The sequence below is a fragment of the Gekko japonicus genome, unplaced genomic scaffold, assembly GCF_001447785.1.
Source record: "Gekko japonicus isolate JY-2015 unplaced genomic scaffold, Gekko_japonicus_V1.1 scaffold1938, whole genome shotgun sequence".
Taxonomy (NCBI): domain Eukaryota; kingdom Metazoa; phylum Chordata; class Lepidosauria; order Squamata; family Gekkonidae; genus Gekko; species Gekko japonicus.
This window is the reverse complement of record NW_015168714.1, coordinates 312,418-337,784: the sequence shown is the minus strand read 5'-3', so window position 1 is coordinate 337,784 and position 25,367 is coordinate 312,418. Positions and strand designations below refer to the sequence as shown.

Here is a 25,367-nt window from a genome sequence, read left to right as displayed (position 1 = left end):
CAAATAAACATGAAATCACCACAGCCTGACATAGGGTTGCCAGGTCTTACCTTTTCCACGGCGGGGGGCTCCTGGCTCCTTGTTGGGATATTTCTGTTAGTGATGTCATCATGCTGGGGTGTTGAGTGGTGACACTCTAGCGCTTGGGGCAAAAACTCTATGGTAACCATAGAATTCCCCCTAAATGCTAGAGCATCACTCTGTGATGGCTCGGCCTGATGATGTCACTCCTGGTGATGTCATTGCATTGGCAGTGTCCCCACAGGATGCTGCTGTTTGGGGATGGGGTTTCCCCTACTGGGCAGCTGGCAAGTGAAAGATTGGGCCCTCCAAAATTAGGGGATCCCCTGCTCTGACTGGAGGGATGGCAACCCTAGCCTGATGTGAAAGAATCAGCAGCATGCAGCTCCATTATCGGCATGCATGGGAAGTGTTGCTTTGGACTCCAGAGTAGTTGTTATTCTCTCAGCTCCCTGAGCAGAAAATATTGACTTAGCTATGCACTGTACACTGGCACCTAGAGCTTAGCATTGCATTGTCAGGCAATTAACTACATTGTGAGAAGATGTAGTCTTTGATTTGCTTCTTCTAATCCTGAAGTTATCATATAGCTGGAAATTAATATCTGAATCATTAGCCTATAAATACCATATGAAGTCCCGTGATTGTTGCATCATAAGCCCTATTAGCTTGGAGGATGGAAAAACTAGTGCAGAAATTTACTTTAGTAGCTTTACTGGAAACCTGGCTAAGGGAGGACAGCAAAACACTGAGAAATCCAATATTTACATAACTGGTCTAGGCCACACAGCATGAACACACACAGAGGATCAGGCAAACTGCCATATATCAATGGTTATTAGCTCTAACAGCTAATAAAACTTGTGATCAAGAGATGTTGGGTATAAACAACAGAGGCTGGCTATCATTGCCATTTCCTGCTGTGGATGAGGCTCTAGAACCACCAGCCAGACTAGATAAGAATCTGATCTAGCAAGGCGAAGCTTGAATCTATGGAAAAGAAAAAAAGTAGTAGGGAAGGGAATTTGGAGATTGTTAACATAGAGATTTAAAAGATGAAAAAAGAGGTAAAGATGAAAATGCAGTTACACATGCTGGTGTAGAGAAAGAAGAAATTAATATAGATTAGAAGTATAGATTTGCATGGGACAGAGAGAAATAGATGAGAATATGCATTACTGGGTTGAGATAAAAGGCTTTTGGAGCTTCCGGTTCATGGCAACACACTGGCAGACACATCTCCCGGACCTCCTGGGGATGTGATCTGCATACCAGCGGAAAGGAGGGAGGGTGACGGGTTGCTACCCCCCTCGGAGCCTTGGTAAAAGGCTCCTAGCCATGGGGCTTTTGAGGGGTGGCCTCTTCGCCAGCATGATGCTGGGGAATTGAGGTGCTCCTCCACCCCAATGGTCCTGCCACTGAGTGTCCGTATGGATCTAGAGCTGCTGACAAGTTTTTATCCCCCCCCCAAAAAAAGCCACTAAAATATCACAAAAATGCTGAAGTGTTGTAACAACAGGCATAGCAGGTTCTCTGAACTCCCAGCTTTCCTTCTTTTTTTTAAAGTAAGTCTCTAATCCCTTTCCTCACAGAGACATAAGGAAAAAGGCGTGTCTACATGAGGCAGAGCAGCAGAGACTTACTTTTTAAAAAAACAATGAAAGCTGAGAATTCAGATAACCTGCTAAACTTATTGCTACAAAATTCTAATGATACAGCAATATTTTAGTGCCATTTTTAAAGGGGGATGCTGTGACACAACAATGATGACAACACCTTCCTTTGAAAATCCTCATTGAAGCTATCGGTCTTATATAATCCTGAATGGAGACCGGTAGACAATAGAGCTATGAGCAGCTGTTTCTGAACTTTTGTAAACACCACATATACAGTCAAGATTGGAATTGTAAGAACACTATAGACAACATGAATTGACATCTGAGAAAGATATTGTTCGAAACGGACTACAGAAAGCCCGGGAAGGTCCGTCCTTCTTCTTCTTCTCTTCTGAAGACTTTGTACTTATTGAGTTGTTTGATGTATCTGAAAAACAAAATACAACTTGGAAAATTGAAAATTTGATGAACATACACAGCAATATCTGTCTTTTTGTATCTTGTGCCACTCTAAGTGCTGGATCCTTTATAATTTCTTTCTCTGGTCTGGGGACAGGGGAGATAACTCTACACAGCAAATTGCCCCACTTCAAAGAAGAGGATGCTGTAAGGTCGCTTCCAAGCTTGAGACTGATGGAGCATAATGGCAGTGTCTCAGTGAATTACTCTCAACATTCTACAATTAAGAGGGGTACATCTGCCCATCAATCTCCAATTTTGATATATTTATTTCCTTCACTGTGTTTCCCCCCGGAATTAAACCCAAACAAATGGTAACCATATAAACTAAGCTTGTTATTCCTGTTTGGTCCTTGAATCTGTTAAAAACTTCATTATGTTGTATGCTGTTGTTGTTCAGTCGCACAGTTGAGTCCAACTCTTTGCGACCCCATGGACCACATCATGCCAGGTCCTCCTGTCTTCCGTCATCCCCCGGAGTTTGCTTAATTTCATGTTCGTTGCATCGATGACACTAACCATCTCATCCTTTGTCATCCCCTTCTTTTATCTTCAATCTTTCCCAGCAGCAGGGTCTTCTCCAGCGAATGCTCCCTTCTCATTTGGTGGCCAAGGCATTTGAGCTTCAGCTTCAGTATCTGGCCTTCCAGGGAACAGTCAGGGTTGATTTCTTTTAGGATTGACTGATTTGATCTCCTTGCAGTCCAAGGGACTCTCAAGTCTTCTCCAGCACCATAATTTGAAAGCATCTATTCTTCAGTGCTCGGCCTTCCTTATGTTCCAACTCTCGCAGCACTGTATTAAATCATATGTTGTTATTGATTTCTGGTACTTTTGTATTTTCTGATATTAACCTATAGTTTGTTCACAATTTGTATTTTGTAATCTTGTTACTGCCAATGACTAATTACAATAAACTAAACTGAACTCTCGCAGCCATACATTACTACTGGGAATACCATTTCTTTTTTTTAATTATTATTGTTTGTTTAGTCTATTACATTGAGTATTTATAGTTATTTACATTTCCTCCCCTTTCCTCCCTCCCTCCCTCTCTTTTAGTCATAGTCTTTTTCTCCCAGCCAAGGGCACAGAGTCTTAATCTTCTGCTGAATGTCCTTCCTTCTTTCTCTCAGCATCCAGTCTAGGTAGATCTTCCATCTGGTCTTGATTTCTGTGGATTTTTCTTCCCAAATTATTCCCTTGTTGATTGATTCCACAATGTCTGACTGTATAAAATCAAACAAATAGTTGTGCCAGATTTCTATTGTCCATTTACTTTTGTCTTTCCAACCCAGAGCGATAACTGCCTTTCCCGCCAGTATCATAGCCTTAACTAGATTTTGAGTTTTCTTATCCAATATCGGGCTTCCTATTGTGCTTAACAGCATTAGGTTAAAGTCTATAGGTAATGTTACATTGCATACTTTCCTAATGATTACAATAATTTCCCTCCAAAAGGTCTTTACTTCTGCACATTCCCACCACATGTGCGCATACCAGCCTTTAGACTGTTTACAATGCCAGCACAAAGAACTCAGTCCTGGGATCATATTTGCTAGCTGTGCTGGTGTCTTATACCATTTTGTGAGGAATTTGTATTCCAGTTCTTTAAATTTGGTTACTTTGATCTCTTCAATTCCTTTCATAATTTTATCAACCGTCCTCTCTGTTATCTGACCTTCATGAATCCATCTCTTTTGTAAATATTCTGTTATTTTATTTTTATTTGTTAGCGTCTTTCTATATATTTTTCCTACCAGTCCCTTTTTTTGCTTAGCCATTTCTTTGTATATTTCTTCCATTGGTGCATCTATCCAGAGGTCTTCCTTTTCACTAATGTTTTTAACTATCTTATATTGCCCTGCTATTTTTAACCAGTACTGTTTACCTATCTCTTCTGTTATTTCCTGTAAAGGTTTTAAGTTTCCCCCCCTAAACATATCGCCCACATACCCTCAGCGCATGCGTACAACCTCCGGGAATACCATTTCTTTGACCATACGGACTTTTGTTGGCAAGGTGATATCTCTACTTTTTATTATGCTGTCTAGGTCTGCCATAGCTTTTCTCCCAAGGAGCAGGCGTCCTTTAATTTCATGTCTGCAGTCACCATCTGAAGTGATCTTAGATCCCAAAACATGAATTCTGTCACTGCTTCCATGACTTTCCCTTCTATTTGCCAAGGAGTGATGGGGCTGAATGCCATGATCTTAGTTTTTTTGATGTTGAGTTTCAAGCCAACTTTTGCGCTCTCCTCTTTCATTCTCATCAAGAGGCTCTTTAGGTCCTCTTCACTTTCTGCCATTAGAGTAGTATCGTCTGCATATCTGAGGTTGTTGATGTTTTTCCCAGCAGTCTTAATCCTGGTTTGCGATTCATCCAGGCTGGCATTTCGCATGATGTGCTCTACATGCAAATTAAATAAGCAGGGTGACAATATATATCCTTGTCATACTCCTTTTCCTGTGCTAAACCAATCAGTTGTTCCATATCTGGTTCTAACTGTCGCTTCTTGACCCTTATACAGGTTTCTCAGGAGACATGTGAGGTGGGTCTGGTATTCCCATCTCTTTACGGACTTGCCACAGTTTGTTGTGATCCGCACAGTCAAAGGCTTTAGCATAGTCAATGAAGCAGAAGTAGATGTTTTTCTGGTACTCCCTTGCTTTTCCATAATCAGCGAATGTTGGCAATTTGATTTTAATTTACTGCTAAACCTCTACCTATTCGTATAGACTGGAAACTTCCATTTCATTGTATCTGAAGAAGCATGTGTGCACACTAAAGTTTATACCATGAATAAAATTTTGTTGGTCTTGGTGCCACTGGACTTGAACTTTGTTCTACTGATAGCCACTGAAAGCGGTGCACAGAATCAAAATGTGATAAACCTATGACTATATATTAACCTACATCCATTAAATGCTTTTATGTATAATACAGCAGTCAACCCAGGATCATTTCAGAAATGCCACATAATTTCCCTACCTAGTCAAAAGAGCCAAAACAGAACAAGCTGCATCCTCATATAGTTGGGTATTTCACTATTGCTACATTTTAGCAGTCTTTTGAGACAGGGCTGTCTTGTCCAGACAAGAAAATCCAGCTGACAATGACTGCAGTAACATATGCATAACAGCAGGGCATTCCAACAATGTAGGGAATGAGGTGTCAAGTCTGCAGCCATTAGAACATGACTCAAAATGACCTAATCTAAGATTTAATGATCTGGACAGTGATCATCCAGGGAACCTCATGATTGAATACAGACTTGATCCCCTGGGGATGACCTCCCCAATCTAGGTTTGCCAACCTCCAGGTGGCACTGTGGTCCATTTGTGGCTTGAACCTCCAGGTGGTGGCTGAAGATCTCCTAGAATTACCACTCATCTCCAGGTGATAGAGATCTGTTCACTTGGAGAAATAGCTACTTTGGAAGGTGGACTCTATGGCATTATACCTCACTGAAGTCCCTCTCCTCCCCAAACCCCACCCCACAAATCTCATAGTATTTCCAACCCGGAGCTGGTCACCCCCAATCCTGGTCGAGCCCTGTAACCACGACCCCTACGCCCCAAACACAAGCGCGACTGTATTTGTGCACGTCATACAGCTATTAAAAGCAAAGAGGTAGGGCGAGAGGAGCGTTGGCGGAGTCCACCCTGCTTACAAAAATCGACTTTCCCCGCGCTAAAAGACGGTCCATTCCCGCCGCCTCCTTTGCCTCCTCACAATACCGTCCTTCGCTGTCTTATATCTGCGGCCCCCTGGAGGAAGCCTTCAGCACAGCAACTGTCCTGGTATTCTGCATGACGTCTCTTTTCTTCCCGCCTACACGGCCGATCCCTGTCGCTACTTCCGGGTTGTGGAAAACCAACGCAGAAAACGGTTGGTTAGAGTAGTTGGCTGTCCCAAACGTCTCCCCCTCCCCTCCGCGCGGAAGGGAAGGGGGAAAATAGGAAAGGAAGAAGGAACCAGAAGGGGGGGGGGGGGGGAGCTCTGGGTCACAAGACATGAAAGAGCAAGGCCCTACAATAGAGACCGGGGAGAAAAGTTGAAAGCGGGGCCTGACTGACCATTATTCTGTATGGCCGGTAGCCTTCCTGCCAGTAGGCGGGGAACAGAGTCTGCGCGTAGCTGACCTGTGGCCGAGCTCGGCGCAAGGCGCTGGCTGGGAAGGAAACGATTGTCAGGTAACGGCGGCGTCCCTTGTCCCCTCCCCCCTCTCGAGGGGGTCTGTGGAGGCGGTGGCCGTTGGGAAATGGATGGGCTGATCTGGTTGGCTGGCTCAGGGGGCTGGAAGCGCGGAGAGCGGAGCCAAGCCCCCCCCCCCCCCCCCCCCCTGCTTTCAGTCCAGGCGAGGAGTTGCCGACTTCCTTGAAGCCCCTTTATGGCTCTTGAGTGGGTCCACTGTGTGTGCCTCGTCCGATGCGATACCTAAGCTTACCTCGTTGCATACGCACGGTTCCACCCAGCCTCTGCTCTCGTATCCCTTAATCAGTCAGGAAATTGAGCGTGTGATGATAGTCACAGTCGAGAGTGGCTTGTCGCCTTGTATAACTTTTCTCCCTTGCGGTTGGGGAGAAACGATGGATAGACGGGGGAAACCCGTAGCGATTCTGTATTCAGAGATAGTATTGAGAGGGTGTGTTTTCTGCAGGTCAACGAAAGCCCCCTCCCCCGACTGACTCCCTCCTCCTGCCTTTCCATTTTCAGTTTTGTATTTATAACGGGAAGTAGTTGCTGTGGATTGAAGACCTATCCAAGAACTGGTTTTCTGCCATTGGGATGCCATAGCTGTCACTGCCCCACCCAGACATTAATCTGGATTATTTATTTATTTATGTATTTGATTTGTATCCCGCCCTCCCCTGGGATATGGGGCTCAGGGTACTTACAACTCCCTATGGTAGCACTACCTGAGATAACCTGTGGGTTGTCTTGTGGGGGAGTAACTTAATACAAGCAGGCCTTTATATTACAATCCGAAGCAGAGTTTGCCCTTCAAAGTCTATTGATGTCAGTGATCTTAGAAAGGTTTACTCTGTTTAGGGTTGCATGGTTAGAAAACCTTTAAGAAGCTAACATTTGAGAGAGCCATCCAAAATAGTAACACTAATAGTAATTGGTACCCAATGTGGGGTTTTATATCATGCCCTAACCCATTACCCCCCCCCTCTTTCCTCCCTCTCCTTGTCTTAAACTGAACACCCAGACTTGAGAATGAGACAGCTTGCTTGTGGGCCTGCTAGGTAGGCTTAGAAAAAAGTATTAATGATTTTTTAAAAATATATTTTGAACCATCAGCTAGTTACAGCCTCTATCATCTTCAGTCTGTTTGATGTCTGGGTCTTGCTAGTTTTAAATTATTTGGCAGTATCCTGCCATCCATGTGTCGAAAGCGCACATTGTTTTACAGTGTTTTTTTCCATTGCTGCAGCTCTTTCTGATCCTGAAAGATTATTTCTGGGAAGATTATCCTTGGGGTTGGATGACTGTGGGGAGGACCAGACTTTAGGAACCACTACTGGAGTGAGGAGGGCCTTGAGGATAAAATTGCTACCACCTCCTCAGTGGGGCTGTGCTTGAGGAATATGGAGCAATTTCAACTCCTTATCCTTTCTTTACCCCAGCTGCTCTGTCCAAACCAGCTATTCATATTCTTTTGTAAACCAGAACACTTCATAAACTAGTGCATAGCAGAGTGCCCTCTAAGGTGCTCTAGGGGGTGCTGGCACACAAAATTGTAGGTAGCAGCTCGGGGATTTTAGCTTCAGGTCACAAGTAAACTGAGAAGTCATTTTCTATTCCATTGGAAACAATGGAGAATGGGGGCACCTCCTTCTGGGGCCCATAGAATTGCCCCCCCTCGTCCAAACTTTCCTACTAGGCTGAGACTTGCAACCAAATTGCAACCAAAACGAGCTGTATAGTTTTTAAAAGCAAAGGATATTGTAACTGTGTTCTAAGAATTTAGGAACTGATTATCAGTAGATATAGATAAAATGCATTGATTAAAACACACACAAACTATGTTGCCTCTTGGCAAACGATTTCATCTTTCGAATTTCAAGACCAAATGAGTAGCTCTATGATTCATAGTTTGTCTAAACGAAAACGAGGTAGCATCCCCATTATTTTCCTGTGGAAACATGCTAAAGGTGTAACATGATCTGTATCCTAGTTCTATTACATTGCTTATTAGATGTCTTATCCTATTGATTGCATTGTGTAATCCACCCGGAGTCTCAGTGAGAAAGGTGGACTATAAATAACAATAATATTAATAATAAATAGCCTTGTGGCTCTAAAAATTGATCAGTTATGTTTTATTTGCAGGGGTTTTTCTTCCTGAACGGGTAGGCTACATGTGCTTCTGTATTTCCTGGAAGAATGACAGATGACAAAGATGTACTTAGAAAAGTGTGGTTTGGGCGAATACCAACCTGTTTTACTCTATATCAAGATGAGATCACTGAAAGAGAAGCTGAACCTTACTACGTAGGTATTATAAAAGAATGTTGCGCAAAAATATTTCCTGTGTGCAAAATTTGCTTGGTAGCATATCTGCCTTCTAACAAATGGGTACTAATTAGGGGTGTGCATTCGGCACTTGAGCTGCGGTGGCTCAAGTGGTTAAGACGCTGAACTGCAGGCTGTGGAAGGTCAGTAGTTCAGCGGTTCAAGACCCGGGTGCCGCAAGACAGGGTGAGCTCCTCTCTCTAGTTCCAGCTCCTGCCAACCTAGCAGTTCGAAAGCAGGAAATTGCAAGTAGATAAATAGGGACCACTTCGGTGGGAAGGTAACAGCGTTCCGTGCGCCTTGGTGTTTAGTCATGCCGGCCACATGACCACGGAAATGTCTTCGGACAGCGCTGGCTCTTCGGCTTTGAAACGGAGATGAGCACCGCAACCCTAGAGTCGGATTCGACTGGCTTTCGAGCAAGGGAACCTTTACCTTTACCTTTACTATTCGGCAATAGGCGAATCGAAAAAATACCCCCAAAACACCTTGTCGATATTTTTCGGGTATCACATAAGCTGAATACATATCAGAGATCTGTATTTGGCTACCGGTATAGCTGAATCCGAAAAAGCCAATATTATCTGGCTTTTTTTCAGGTTCATTTTGCTATACCAAAAACAAGCTCTCATTTAAACCTAACAGCTTGAGCTGCCAGTCAGCTGTTGGGTTTAAATGCCTTTCTTTCCCTCCCTGATATCGCCATGGTGGGTTGGCTGGGGAAGGGAAGGGCAGGCATGCAGACATGCCCCCTTCCTTCCCTGAGCCTTTCTGCTTTTGCGGAGAAACTGGGGGAGGGAAAGTGGGGGGCATGTTTAAATGCCTTTCTTTCCCTGCTGGAGATCGGGGAGAGAAAGAGAGAGGCCAGGCTTTCCCTTGTCAATTTCACTCACAGCTGACTGGTGGGGAGTGAAATTGACAAGGAAATCTGTAGGGGCTACCAGAGGGAAAGAAGGCATTTTAACATGCCTCCTTTCCCTCTGGTGGTGTATATCAGACCCGAATATATTTAGCAATACTGAATATTTCCCCAGTCCTAATACTTTACCGGTATTGGACTGGGAAAATTTGACATTTATCAATATTTTTCAGGTCTGATCTACCTGGAGTCCAAAAATACTAGCTTTTTTTTTTTTTTTTTTTTTGCACACCCCTAGTACTAATGCTTTTTTCTATTATCTAGAGATATGCAGCCTAATGCTGCCCCTCTTCCGGGAACAGTGTTTCCTAGCTCTGTTATAAGGCCTGATGCTCAGAAGGTCTTTTTGTGGAGTGGAATGTGTTGTTGATAATTCAAAATGCCCCTCTAGTAGTCTCTCTTTCCTAAGCAAGAGAGGGTTCTGTGGTAGACTAGTTGCTTCTCTTATTCCCAAGAAACAGCTGCAGCCTGATAGTACAAGGATGAAGAAATCTTCAGTTTCCCAGATATGTCTGAGAAGTCACTGAAAGTAGATTTTCCTGCTTGTGCACAAGAATGCTTTCCCCCTATTATTTCATAGAAGGAAAACGTTTCTTCTGCTGAATAACTTCTCTCTGTGAATTTTTGTCTTGGAAGCCTCATTTAAACAGATCTTGGTGGATTGCACCCTTGATAATGTTTCTTTCTCTAAAAGCTGTAAACCCGAGTATTTAGTAGATAAGACCAACAGCTGACTCAGTAGAATGACCAACAGCTGACTTAGTTAAAGGTAAAAGTTCCCTTGCTTGAAAGCCAGTCGAATCCGACTCTAGGGTTGTGGTGCTCATCTCCGTTTCAAAGCCAAAGAGCCAGTGTTGTCCAAAGACGTTTCCGTGGTCATGTGGCCAGCATGACTAAATACCAAGGCACACAGAACGCTGTTACCTTCCCACTGAAGTGGTACCTATTTATCTACTTGCAATTTCTTGCTTTCAAACTGCTAGGTTGACAAGAGCTGGAACTAGAGACGGGAGCTCGGGTCTCGAACTGCTGAACTACCGACCTTCCACAGCCTGCAGTTCAGTGTCTTAACCACTTGAGCTACCGCAGCTCCACCTTAGTAAACATGCATATAATTAGCCTGCAATTGATATATGTGTTAGTAAACATGACTTAGTAAACATGCATATAATTAGCCTGCAATTGATATATGTGTTTGGGAGGCAAGTACAATTTAGTCACATATTTGTATGATATTTTTCCATAAAAATGTTGATATACAAAAGACAAAGATAAACCTTCAGAACAACCTGTGTTAAATAAGTTAAATTAATGCACATTGCAAAGGATTGGAAATTTTAGGTGCTAATTCCATACTGTATGTTACAAACCTTATTTGAAAATAACTCCACCATTCCAAACTAGATCTATGGACCTATTGGTGGTGGAAATGCTGGTACATTACTATAGCTGTAGTGACCAGAGTCATCTCCCTCCCCACCTGTTTTCCCCATCTCCAATCTCTAAACTAAACACAGGAAGGATAGATGGTATTATGTGTTTGGTCTACTGTCTTTCTTCCTCCTTTTGACAGCTAGTGTGGTGTAGTGGTTAGGGTATCAGACTAAGATCTGGGAGATCCAGGTTCAAATCCCCACTCTGCTGGAAGCTTGCTGGGTAACCTTGGGCCAGTCACACATTCTTAGCATAACCTACATCACAGAGTTGTTGTGATGATAAAATGGAAAAGAGAACAATATAAGCTGCTTGGAGGGGGGGAGGTGAGGTATAAATTTTATTTATTTAATTTGTTTTCTAGACCACCCTCCCCCATGTAGGGCTCAGAGCGGTTCACAACATTCAGTAAATACACTCTGTCATTCCAATAAATAATCATAAAAACAGGTTAACATTTAAACTATTTAAATTTCAACTAAATGAAGTAAGTGAATAAATTAAACTTTATCTGGACTTTCTAAAGAAACATTAATGCTGTATTTAAAAATCAAGGCTTAAAAGTTAAGGAATATTTTGACTTGAAGCTACGTATTCAGTTTTTTATTGGATATGTCCTATTTAAACCTTTCCTTACAGCTGCTCTTACCTAGAGTTAGTTACCTGACACTTGTAACAGACAAGGTGAAAAAACATTTTCAGAAAGTTATGAGACAAGAAGATGTTGTAGAAATATGGTTTGAATACGAAGGCACACCACTGAAATGGTGAGTTTAAAATGCTGGTATGTATATAATCCATCTGCTTATTGTTATGGGGTGATCAGTGTTCTAGACAAGTTAGAAAAATTCTTCGAAAGCCTTGGAAGATCAGATTTGTTGGAAATCATTACAATGGAATCTTAAATGGTTTCTTTACCCTTTTTCTGGTAAACTGACTTCATTTTTTATTGGCAAGGAAAGGATGAGTGAAAGTGGCTTTTTCCTCACATTCTCATTGTATAAATGAGTGGCAGGTTCTAAACCATGTTGGTGATTATAAGTGCTAAAAAGGTTGCTGTTTGCTTGATTTTATGTTTTTTGCTAGGTATGACCTAGCAAGGTTGCATAATTTTCAAATGTAGTCATCAGCAATTCTCATTTCCATTATATGAAAATGTTAGGAGTTCAGAATTTTTGTATTTGTCCACTTTATAAGAATAAAGATACTATTTGGTCCTGTGTAAATATAATACTTCTGAATGCTGAATTTGGGAATAGGCTGTTTGTTCCCACACACACGCTTTAATGACATGTAAATGGCAATGACATCCTTTAACTGGTGAAATGTCACATTAGTCGAGATCTTTGATTGGATCTAGTGCAAGAATCTTGCATGGACAATGCAAGGATCTGAAATTTTCCTGACTGCCCTGCCTCCTGTCCCACAACAGCCATTTCTGATCTTGAGAAAATTATGCCCAGGGTCACAGGACCGATGTGGAGTGATCTCTCCTTATATATAATTGAATAGTGGGTGCCAAAGTTCTAATTCTAAAATGCACTCCCTTAGTGTATGGCTGATGGCACTGCTCCTCAGCATATATCGCCACCAATCAGAAGGCAAAGCCCGGGTCCCGCCCACACCACAACTGCTGCGACAACCTGGTCTTTTGCATATGGAAGCTGATTGGACTTCAGTCCATTCCACACCTCAAACTCCCCCCCCCCGCAAGGCAGTTGGAATTTTCAGTTGCATACCTCATAGGGGAGAGGAGAATGGGTAACAATGGTTACCACTCTCCAGGTGAGGGCTACAGATAACTCAAACATACAAATGCTCTTCAGGTAGCAGAGATCAGTCCCTCTGGAGAAAACAGTGGACTCTGTCATTAAACCCTGCTGAGGTCGCCACAGGAAACTGCCACTGTTTGCCCAAAGCCAGAGCACTCTCCCAGAGCCTCTTTCTAGATCCCGTTGTATTTATTTCCGCAACGGGCATTATTTCTAGTAGTCATATAAGTCAGGAGGTTGGGTAATAGCCATATAAGTCAGGGGAAAGAGGGTGAAATAACTCTAGCAAGCTTAAATGTCCTCCTTTAAAAAATATTAATTTAAAGGATGACTGAAGTTCTTTAACCCAGTCCTTTCCTTCAGGTGTCAATTAGGGGTGTGCAGGGGGGGAAAATCGGTATTTTTCAGATTCAGGTATAATGAAGCCATTTTTTTTGTATTACCGAATACCAATACTGGTATTGTATTGGTATCCGAAAATATTTGATATTCCCGAAAATATTCAGCTCCATTATATCCTATGGACCATTGTAGTAAATGGCAAATTTTTCTAAGGAGTATTCAGTGGGCTGGGGGGGAGGGGGTTTGAGGCAGAGACACCAGATTTGTACGGCTGGGGCCTCTCTCCAAAAGAACCCCCAAGTCTCCAAAAGATTGGACCGGGGGTCCAATTATAGGGGCATCCAAAGGGGGTGCCCCCAATCCTCAATTGTTTCCTATGGAAGGGGGAAAAAGGCAGGCAGATAAAACCAACAGCCCAGCAGTTTCTCACAAAGAATATCTGCAGTAGAAACTAAGTGAGGTGTGGTGTGGTGGTGTGAGAGGGCATGTTTGCAAGGCCAGAAGCAGAACCAGTACTATGTGCCCAGCAGAACCAGTGCCACTATGAAACCCAACAGGACTAAGATCAGATGTGAGAATCTCTGAAGTATAAATTGAGGGGGCATGTTTGTAAGGCCAGCAGCAAAACCAGTGCAATATTCTAGTGCTAGTGCCCAGTAGCAGAACCCAGTGCCAACCAATGTTCCCTCTAAGCTGTGGAGTCTTGTGAGCAAAATTTCTACTTTGTGAGCTGCTGGCATTAAAGTTGTGAGTGAGTGATTTGGCTGCTGCATAAATTAGTTTGCTCCGGAGCCATCCTTCCTGAGCTGAGACAAAAATGTGTGAGCTGGACGCTAAAAAACTGTGAGCTAGCTCACACAAACTCAGCTTAGAGGGAACACTGGTGCCAACCCACCTATCAACAGAACACAGTGCCAACCTACTAGCTGAACCCAATGCCATTGTGGCAAATGCCAGCTCAATGGGAGGACTGATGTCAGCTTTAGCACAGAATCATCAAAATACTACAGAGAAGCCCTGAAGTTAATGCCTCAGAAAGTTTTTCTTTTAAAAACAAAGTTTTTAAAAACTGGCCCTAATCAGTCAAATCAGTGGTTGTTTTCAGTCCTCTGTTCTCCAGCAGTTAGGATCTTGATTTGAAAAAGTCCAAGTTAATCTCTCAGGAAGCAGGTGGGTCAGGCTCAGGGCAGTTGCTGAAGCAGAAGCCAGCCACACAATCTCCAAATCTCTCCCAGCATGAATGGAGTCAGCCATCCAGCAGGAATGGAGTCAGCCAGCCAGTGACCCCTGCTTTTATGCTCTTTGGCCATGCACAAACGTGTGATTGGCCAAAGAGCAGTGTGCCCACCCTTACCTGTAATCCTGTTGGTCAGTGCTCCCCCCCTGTCCCTGGGAAGGCAAGCTAGTATTTTGGCTTCAGGTTTGAAGCCATCAGCAACAACAGCCTTGCAAGCTGCAATGGCAGTTGCAAATGCATTGCAGTGATTGGCTGTATGTAAGTTCCCTCTTCTCCTTCCCTCCTGGAAAGCAAAGCAAAGGGCACGAAAAGACAGAAACTGCAGGAAAGAGAAGTTTAAATCACCCCCGAGCCTATATTCGGTGATGCTGAAAAATGCTGAATAAAAGCCAAATATTTTTGGCCTTTTTGGCATTCTGTATTTGGAAGCTGAATTGGATCAGAGAACATAAGAGAAGCCAATGTTGGATCAGGCCAATGGCCCATCCAGTCCAACACTCTGTCACACAGTGGCCAAAAATACCAGGTGCCATCAGGAGGTCCAGCAGTGGGGCCAGGACACTAGAAGCCCGCCCACTGTTGACCCCCCCCCAAGCACCAAGAATACAAAGCATCACTTGCCCCAGAGTCCCTATCTATACCTTGTGGCTAATAGCCACCAATGGACCTCTTCTCCATATGCTTATCTAATTCCCTCTTGAAGCCATTCATGCTTGTAGCTGCCACCACCTCCTGTGGCAGTGAATTCCATGTGTTAATCACTCTTTGGGTGAAAATTCTGATTCGGCTTGCTAAATACCCCCAAAATGCATTGTTTTGGGTTTTTTGGTTCAGATTTACCGAATGCACACCTCTAGTGTCAATTGACCATGTTTTCCTTCTGCACTCACACTACACCATGTTAGTTAATGCCTTCTGGAGCAGGTTTTCTAGAAGCTACAGTTAATAAACATAGTAAATATGAGTGCTCAGGACTCTTGAAAAAGCAATAATCACAATTCGGGTTCATCAAGAACTGCATAATAAAGATGAGGCTTTAAATTTTCCTTACTGCATTCTATGGGATTGCACTTCTTTTTAAAAGCTGATCACATTTCCTGTAAAAGTAGTCCAAAGCAATCTCACAAGTGATGGCGAACCTAAACAGCATGATAAAAAGTAGAGACATCACCCTGCCAACAAAAGTCCGCATGGTCAAAGCAATGGTATTCCCAGTAGTCATGTATGGCCGTGAGAGTTGGACTATAAGGAAGGCCGAGCGCCGAAGAATAGATTCTTTTGAACTATGATGCTGGAGAAGATTCTTGAGAGTCCCTTGGACTGCAAGAAGATCAAATCAGTCAATCCTAAAAGAAATCAACCCTGACTGTTCCCTGGAAGGCCAGATACTGAAGCTGAAGCTCAAATACTTTGGCCACCAAATGAGAAGGGAGCACTCACTGGAGAAGACCCTGATGCTGGGAAAGGTTGAAGGTCAAAGAAGACGGGGACGGCGAAGGATGACATGGTTAGACAGTGTCATAGATGCAACGAACATGAAATTGAGCCAGCTTCAGAGGACGGCAGAAGACAGGAAGGCCTGGCATGATCTGGTCCATGGGGTCGCGAAGAGTCGGACTCGACTGTGCGACTGAACAACAACAACAAAAGCAATTATTCATTTAATTAACATTCAGGACGGTGTTTATTTTTTTAGTAAAGTGCAAATGTTTAAAAGTAGCTAATGGTTCTTCAGGTATTTCTTGCAAATATTTATGTATTCAACCCAAATCATGTAACTGCATACCACATATATCTGGGAGGAGGCCTTGACAAACCCAGTCACTAGGGGGCCATAGTGCCTTGACAGTTCCTGTAGCATATACCGTTTCTTTTCAGCCCCTCTAATGACCTGCAGAGCTATCTCCCATAGCTGTTGCTAGGAGGCAGGATTAGAGTGCTGCTCATGATGCTGGATTGGAGCTGCTAGCTCACCCTCTTAAGTAGCTCTCCATCCTGTTCCTTGTAGTCAAGGCTTTTATCTAAAAACTGTGCCTAAGAGGAAAAAGGTGGAGTGCTACTTAAGAAGTTCATCTGTCAGCTCCAGCCATACTTTTCAGGGATTTTTGGCACTCGTATAAAAAACCTTGCTTAACTGGTGGGTTTGGAAGCATTCTTAAAAGGCAGAACTGAGGAGCATGTGCAAGTAGAGAAGAGACAGGCAGACAGGGACAGAAAGATAGATAAAAGGTAGTTGTATTTATTCTGGACAGATTCTGTATCACTGAGTAGAAAGTGCTAAATAGTACATGCACTCACCCTTCTTTTTTACTTAAAACATAGCTTCCTGAGGAATCTTTTCTTTTAAAAACTACTAGGATTTTATATGATTGTGAAATTAATATGTATTTTGCCTGTAAGACTGATTCAGACTGTTGCCATACTCCAGTGATCTGCCTTTTTTGCATATTGTCACTTTTCGTGTATGCAAAATGGGCGCTGTCTGAAAGTGGGTAAAGCGTTCCCCTCCCCTTTTCAGGTGCTGAAGGGGAATTGTCCAATGGGTGAAGGCATACAAAAAGTTTACTTTAAAACATTTCAAAAGCTCCTCTGTGCACCTCCATGCCTCTAAAGCTACCAGAATTATAAGTAGATGATATGGTACAACTTCTGGCCTGTACATATCTGTTTCAAACCACAGGTGGAGAAAAAACCTGTGATAATACTCCATATACAAGATTGTCCCTATGCATTATGGCTTGCACACTTTACCCTGGGATCTATTCTTTTTAGGGTTCTTCTGTACAGATGCAGTCAAATTTGGTGTAGTGGTTAAGTGTGCGGACTCTAATCTGGGAGAAACGGGTTTGATTCCCCACTCCTCCACTTGCACCTGCTGGATGACCTTGGGCAAGCCATAGTTCTGGCACAGCTGTTCTTGAAAAAGAGCAGTTTCTGTCAGAGCTCTCTCAGCCCCACCTACCTCACAGGGTGTCTGCTGTGGGGAGGGGAAGGAGTTTGTAAGCCGCTCTGAGACTCCTTTCGGTAGTGAAGGGCATAAGGGTATAAGGGTATAAATCCAGTCTCCTCCTCCTCCTTCTGTAGGTGGTGTAAGATTTTGTTTTGAATTCCAGCAAATGTATATGCCCCTTCTCCATAAACCTGCTCAAGGCAGCTCATACAACAGTGAAAATATTGTATCTTTTATGGATGAGTCTGGCTCCTGAATTTTTGGGTCAAGGTTCTAGTTCTGAAGAAAATTTGTCACGGCCAACCATAGAAATATCTGTCCTTATTCGAATATTAATAAATGCCATGGTTGAGAAAAAAATCAAGACACTGATTTTTTTTCATAGCCTAAACTGTTGTTCACAGCAACTGATAAAGTTTGGGGTTGCTTGAGACTCTCTTTGCTTCAGAGAAAAGGTCTTATTAAACATTTCTTCAATTTGACACAAATTGTAGTTTAATCTGGCAAATAAATGACAGTCTTTAAGAACATGCAGTGTTACGTTTTACGTTTAATCTCACTTGGCTTCTGTAAGTGTACTTTGAGCAAGAAATTGTTTTCTCCTGAAGACTGAGATGGTAGAATGATGTAAACAGTTGTTTACACTTTATGCAACATAATTCCATCACCATTTTCTTGGAAGTCTGGTCTTCAAGAACTGAAAAACTATTAAAATATTTGTAGTCATAACAGGTCACGGTTGTGGTATGTATGTAGTGAAGACGCATATATTTCAGAGACACCTCCCCCCCCCAAGGCAGTTAAACGTGAACCGATTTATTGTGGCATATGCCATAGTGTGTCTGTTCATTTTCAAGGTACCAAAATACTGTTTGTTTTGATGCAGTCAATGAATTGCTAGTGCTTTAAAATTTCAAAAGATTTGGTGATTTGTTTGGGTCTGTGTATCAAAATCTAAAAACTAGCTGAATGGATTATTGAAAAGTATTAAATGTTTGTATGTGATGGCACCTTTCTATGACCTGAAACTCATTTAATTGATTGCCTCCGAACTTTGAGTGGACTAACCAGCAGATGGTGCTAAATAACTAAGTATGTGTAAAGAAACTGCCATGTCCTGTACAGTTGATCTTGTTTGTGTCTGGTCACTTCAGTCAACGAAACATTTATATTTTGACTGTGCTAAATATGCCATTCTCTAAAATAGAATTTATATTGCTCTAACATTGGGATTATATTCTTCATTTTTGTTTTGTTAATCCCAGTTTGTATCTCAAAACATTTGCAATTCACTTTAACCAGTAGTAATTATACTATTTAAAAATTACATTGGCATTGAGGTAATTGAGACCAGCTTCATACATCTAGCATGGCTTATTCCCACAGGCCTTTGTGCATTTGCTAAAAATACTTTTCTCCTTTTATGGCTTCAACTATCCCTATTGGTACCATGAAAATCTATAAACTGAAATTTATAGATCTGATACTGTTTGGATCTGTTCATTAGATATTCGGTTGATCATAATATTTTTATTGGCCTTAATTATTGGTTATTCTTTGTCCAAAGGAATTATTGCAAGCAGATTTGCTGACAAACCTAGTCTGTCCATCTTTTGAGTTTCTAAATTCTGCTACAATCTTCCCAGATATGTGTTTACTGGTCGACTTGGTATTATTGTTATCCCTAAGTGGTATAGGTTCCTACCTAAGAAATTGTGTGATACTACTCTCAGGGAAATGTTACTCTGTTTTATAGTTGAGCACTGTTTGTTCTTTGAAGAGGTGAAAAGACATTGAGTATCCAAGGCTTATGCTGAAACTTTTCTTGACATACTGGTAGTTGGCAAAGGATGGTTGCAGAGGTGATAGAAGGCTATTACTGCTGAGGGTGTATCTAATTGTGCATGGCTATTAGCTTCAGGGAGTCTGTGTCCTGACTCTGTCAGTTTAAGTATTTACCACTTTCAGTTTCTGTCATCAACAGCCTTGAAATTTGACAAGAGCTACCAGTAAACCTGTCAGAACTTGAGGTTAGGCGTGGGCCGGGAATTTTCATCCAACTAGCTTTTAAACGTCTGAAGGCAGTCTGAATCTTCGGTAGAGACCTGAAGATTAATTTAGATGGAGCCCCCACTTCCTGTGGCTTTAGAAATGAGTTTTACAATGATATAATGAAATTCTTTTGTCTGGGTATGAGGAAAAATATACATGCTTTACTTCTATAAATCCATTTTAAGCATTCCTATTCTGCATAACTGAAAATTTGTTGGGGGCTTGCTGGTATTTGAATTACAGCAGAAGTCTGGGAGCATCCCAAGATGGCCAAACTGTACACAGAGTACTTACGAAATACAAGTATGAAGAACTCTAGCTTTGACCTACTTACCTGCAATTACTTCCTATTTTCCTTTACATTGGCTTCTGGAAAGTTGAGACCAGTGAAACTGGAGCAATCAAATTAGCTTCAGTTGTGCTTAAATGAAAATCAGCAGAGCAGAGGAGTGAGTTCTGAACAATTTACCTTCATTATGAATGCAGCTATGATTTTCTTTTTCTCGGTCAAAGTATTGTGAAACTCTTCTGAAACACGTCACAGTCCACTTAGTTTGAAACTGGAGGTGTCTGTTGCTTACCTGGATATAGTAACTGTAACAGGTGTGTAGGAGTCTGTCCCAGACGTCTTAAGTTTTCTCTGGAAATAAATGTGTTAATCAGGATGATAAATACAGTAGAAGCACTTGGAATGGACTCACTGGCATAGTTATTGCACATCTTGGAAAACTGTTTTGTTTCAACAGGCTGAGTGACATAAGGGGACTTAGAAGAAAACCAGTCATAGGCACAATACAACTTATTGCTTTGCTGCAGCCTCACCTCTGCTGTGATGTGGACAGGAATTTGGTTCTGTGAGGTCATCAGGCCATAGGCTAGATGGACCTACATGAGAAGCTGGAATGGCATGACCTCATTAGTAGCTATTGTTGGCTCTCTTTGCCCCTCAGCCAGATTTCTTGCTTCAGAAGGGGTAAAAACTAAGAGATTTCTTGCTTCAGAGAGTAAAAGCTAAGAAAGTGGCTCAGAATTACAGTATAACTTTGGAAATGGCCTGTTCAAGCCCTGGGGATAAAAACTTTATTATGTATTATTTTTATTATTTATTTATTAAATTCGATTTACTAGGCCGCCCTTACCTACAAATAGGGCTCAGGGTGGCTTACAATATAGTTATATTGTATTATATTGTTCAAACAGTTCATTTCACATTTTTCTGCTACAGTGGTTTTCCTCTGCTCCCAGGTTTTTAGGGGACCAGTGTAATTTTTGGTGCTGAAGAGATATACTGCCTATTATTTTCAAATCTAGAATGCCATTTTTTCATTGTTTGGCCTGTCCTTAATGCTGTATACATTTACTGTTAGTGTGGAGAAATTCTTATGTAAATTGTCCCTTCCCATAATCATTGTATGGGTAAAAGGGGCTTGCTTTCAAAATCACAGTTCAGCTTACAAGGTATGTTTGTTGCTGAAATTGGCCACATCACATAGAGTGAACACCTACGGGGCCAGTATGCATCATATGTTTTTGGGGCTTAAAAGTTTAATGTGGTATCTTCACCTAGAATGTGTTTTGGCATGTGGGTGAAACACAAAAGATCAGAAATCAATTCACCTTACACTTTATCAGCATGCCTTAAATTATATTGCAGTAACTGTTATGGCCTCAGCAGTACTCTTTTGAATTAAAAGGAATTTGTCAGAGATGGTATATTTCAGTTGGTTAGGGGGGAAATGTGTGTGACGAGACCATTCTAATGTGAAAATATTTTAAATATGTATTTGAAAACATTCTTGTCTTGGTAAATGTTGCAATTTTAACTGTCAAGGTTCTTGCCTTCTACATTTTCACCTGTTTCTAGGCATTACCCTATTGGCTTGCTCTTTGATCTTCATGCATCAAATACAGCCCTTCCTTGGAACATCACAGTGCATTTTAAGGTACATTTATCTTTGTTTTGAAGTATTTTTAATGTATAGCTTTGAGACTGGAGGTCCTCATAATTATTTCTTGTATGCATGAGATGCAGGGGAAGAAGTAAGTGAGGGCTGCTGGGTTGCTACATGCATTTTAGCATATTGGCTGTCAGAACTTGTAACTGATCTGTCTCTCCCCACTTTAATTCACGCTCAGTTCAGCTGCATTTGAGTGCAGAATTGAGTTTTTAAAAATATTTACTTTACAAGGTTCTTGCTGCTGCAAAACCAGATAATATCTGAAAGGACAGCTAGTATTGAAGACACAGACTGAGCTGGTGGGACCTACACTGGGGTTCCAGTAGCAGAATAACTATTTCTCCATGTGACTTCTATCTTTGTTGGTATGCTTTCTCCCCTAACTTTAGGCCTTCTTGCTTAGGAAGGGCATTCTTCATTTGCTAGATCTTGTCCCAAAGGATGCAGCATGGGTCCTCTCCTGGAAGGAATTTGCCATTGGTTGCCTTTAAGTTGGGCTAGAAAATTGGAAGAGAGCATCTTCTAATTGTTCAACTATATTATGGAGTTGGGAATTCCTTGGGAGTCCTAAATATTATTGCTGCTGCACATCATGCCTTCTCTTCTGCAAAGTACCTTTAGTTCATAATTAGAAATCAAGATTTACCACGGTAATGAGGATTATGCACCATGTTTAGTCTCATTGGTTACACTACTGAAAACACTGCTGAGTTGATGAACCATTTCTTTTTTTTAAATGATGATGATTTTGTTCTTTCCAGAACTTTCCAGAGAAAGACCTTCTCCATTGTCCCTCTAAAGATGTTATTGAAGCTCATTTCATGGCTTCTATAAAAGAAGCAGATGCCCTAAAACATAAAAGTCAAGTTATCAATGAGATGCAAAAAAAGGATCATAAACAACTTTGGATGGGATTACAGAATGGTAAGTACAACTTCAAAGGGGAGTGATTAATTTTTTTAATTAGGCTGTTGTGTTTATACCCTAGGAATTCTTAAAGTGATAGTATAATTGTTTTTCCTCAGAGTAACAAAGAAGTCATATCAGTTTAGAATTTCTGGAAATGCTTCACTTTCATTTGAGGGTATTTTTGACCAATTTCTATTTTTCTTTTGATAAAGTTCCTCATCAAAGATTACTAAGAGTCATGGGATAAGAGAACAAATCCTCTTGTGTATTAAAAAAACTGGTTAATTAACAGGAAAGAGAGAGCGAGTATAAATGGGCAGTTTTCACAGTGGAAGGTAGTAAGCAGTAAGGTGCGGCAGGACTTGGTACTAGGTCCAATGCTTTTTAACTTGTTTAAAGATTTGGAGTTGGGAGTAAGCAGTGAAGTTGCCAGGTTTGTGGATGACATGAAGTTGTTCAGGGTGTGAGAAGCAGGGAGGACTGTGAGGCTCTCCAGAGGTATCTGTTGAGGCTGGGTGAGTGGGCATCAGCATGCCAAATGAGGTTCAGTGTGGGCAGGTGCAAAGTGATGCATACTGGAGCCAAAACTCCTGACTATAAATATATGTTGATGGAGTCTGGTGTTAACTGACCCAGGAGAGAGGTCTTGGAGTTGTAGTAGATAACCCACTGAAGATGTTGCTTCAGTGTGCGACTGCAATAAAAAAGGCAAACGCTGTGCTGTGCTGGGGATTATTAGGAAGGGGACTGAAAACAAATCAGCTAGTATCATGATGCCCCTGTATAAATCTATGGTGCAGCCTCATTTGGAATACTGTGTACAGTTCTGGTCACCACACCCCCCAAAAGTTATAGCATTGTAAAAGGTGCAGAAAAGGGCAACTGAAATGATTAAGGGGATGGAACACCTTCCCTGTGAAGAAAGGTTTAAAAGGTTAGTGCTCTTTAGCTTGGAGAAATGAAGACTGAGGGGTGACATGATCGAGGTTTACAAAATTATGCATGGGATAGAGAAGGTGGAGAAAGAAGTACTTTTCTCCCTTTCTCACAATACAAGAACTCGTGGGCAATCAATGAAATTGATGAGCAGTAGGCTTAGAACAGATAAAAGGAAGTACTTTTTCACCCAAAGAGTAATTAACATATAGAATTCACTGCTGCAGGAAGTGGTGGTGGCTACAGGCATGGACAGCTTCAAGAGGGTATTAGATAAACACATGGAGCAGTGGTCCATGATGGCCATTAGCTACAAGGAACACTATGTCTGGAGCAGTGAAGCTCTGTATTCTTGGTGCTTGGAGGGCAACAGTGGGAGGGCTTCTGGAGTTCTGGCCCTGCTGGTCGATTTTGGCCACTGTGTAACGCAGAGTGTTGGACTGTATGGGCCATTGGCCTGATCCAACATGGCTTCTCTTATGGTCTTATGTTTTCTCCCTATGTTTTCAGTCCTATGCATTATTAAATGCTATAGGAAGGTGTTTCAGTTTTACATGTTTTTGAAACTAAATTGCCCCTCTGTGTCTCGTTCAGATATTTAGACAATCAACTTATTAGATGAAAGAGGTAAAAAAGAATGATAAACTGCATAGCGGATATTTAGGTGAAAGAGATTAACCCAATTCTAGACATTGGTGCAACTGCAACAATCGCATAGGACTGTGAACTCTTACGAACTTCAGTAATTTTGTTAAAGCTAAGCATGAGTCCTAATTTACCTTGTCTGGAAAGTATAAAGTTTGAATAGCACAGGCTTCAGTGTTTCTGTGTAAAATTTTGCCCCAGTGCTGCTTGCTAAATTTACTTCTGCTCATACAGGCTCAAACTTGAGGTCAATGTTGGGAATATAATAATAGTTTGGCAGATGAATAAAAAATGAGCTTGTGAAAGGCTTCACCACTGGAAAATTAAAAGTATGCTTAAGCAAAGCAGAGAGCTTAATGAAAAGCTTTTTTGGGCAGAGGTATAGATTTGTGTAGGTGAACTTCTACGCTTTGTGTCTGCTAATGTTCTTAGTTATCAACGATTCTGTTAAGAAGGTTTGAAGCAGAAGTGTGTTTGACTTGTTTGGGAGAACATTGTGGTAATCCCAAGATAAGAGGTTGCCTAGAAATGTTGGTTGTATGGGTTTCAGTGTGTGTCATTGGAAACTGCACCTGTGGAACCTAACAGATAATGTTTTGAACGCTTTCAAATGCTAATTTTATATTTCATTACTTAGTAAAAGAGAAATAAGAAAAACTTATGAAACCAAGAGAACTTTTCAAAATACATGCTGCATCTTTCAGTATGGCTTTCATTATAGATAGGTTGATGATTTTAAACCCCTCTGTGAAACAAAATTTATGACCACAAAAAAGAAAAGAAAGTAGCAGTTGTGATAACTGCCTCAGAGTTAATGATACATCTGCAAGTTGCTTTTTCTATGAAACACCATATATTTTTTCCTACTAATAACCTTCTAAGCTGCATTGCATCAGACTAAATGGTTTAATACAATACTAAAGGCTACTGCATTCTTGTATGTTGCTGTCAAGAACTTGGAGCTGCAGTTTTGGAAATACATTTTCAGATAGCCTACTATCATGTTATTTGTCTGTTGCTGGCTTAAATTATAATTTTAGTTGTTGCAAAATGAAAACAGTAAAAGGTGTGTTTCTTGTAGGTAAAGATTCTTTAGGACCTCAAACTTTGAGATGAAAATATCATTTTTTTAACAAAGCAATTTACTATTTAGAAAGTGGGCTAGAAAAGTTTTCCAACTGAGGAGATCTTTATTTTGTTACTGCTTCTTTTTTGGAATGTTCTTTATAACTGAGGTTCTGGAAACCTGGGAGTCACACAGTAGTTTTATCTGGCCTATTATAGATTTCTGAACTGTCCTGTTTATTTTCATATCCATTTTGAGATATCTAAGCTATCACACAGTCATTTACTGAAGGTTAAAATCAAATACTGTATTCAAACTAGTATTTAAGAAAAATGTGCAAACATGTTGGAAAGGGTATATGAATAGTCCCCTGGCATTTCTAGTTGATTGTAACTGACTATGCACTGATGCATACATTTTTGAATGAAAACATTAATTTATGTATTGATTAAAAAGCCACACAATGCACTATTTAAAAGCATATAATACAACATTGGGGACAGCTACAGAGTTGTGTTTGGCATAT

General features: G+C 41.4%; 1 protein-coding gene across 1 annotated transcript in view; it reads left to right on the top strand.

Moving 5' to 3' along the window:
* The first annotated feature begins 6,080 nt into the window (after positions 1-6,080).
* ATG5 (autophagy related 5) overlaps positions 6,081-25,367 on the top strand; it is a 40,655-nt gene continuing 21,368 nt past the window's right edge. Inside the window, exons 1-5 of the mRNA XM_015415561.1 lie at positions 6,081-6,292; positions 8,439-8,600; positions 11,614-11,741; positions 21,192-21,270; positions 22,047-22,209. Of these exons, the coding sequence (XP_015271047.1) occupies positions 8,493-8,600; positions 11,614-11,741; positions 21,192-21,270; positions 22,047-22,209 (478 nt within the window). The 5' untranslated portion in view covers positions 6,081-6,292; positions 8,439-8,492. The remainder of the gene's footprint in view (positions 6,293-8,438; positions 8,601-11,613; positions 11,742-21,191; positions 21,271-22,046; positions 22,210-25,367) is intronic.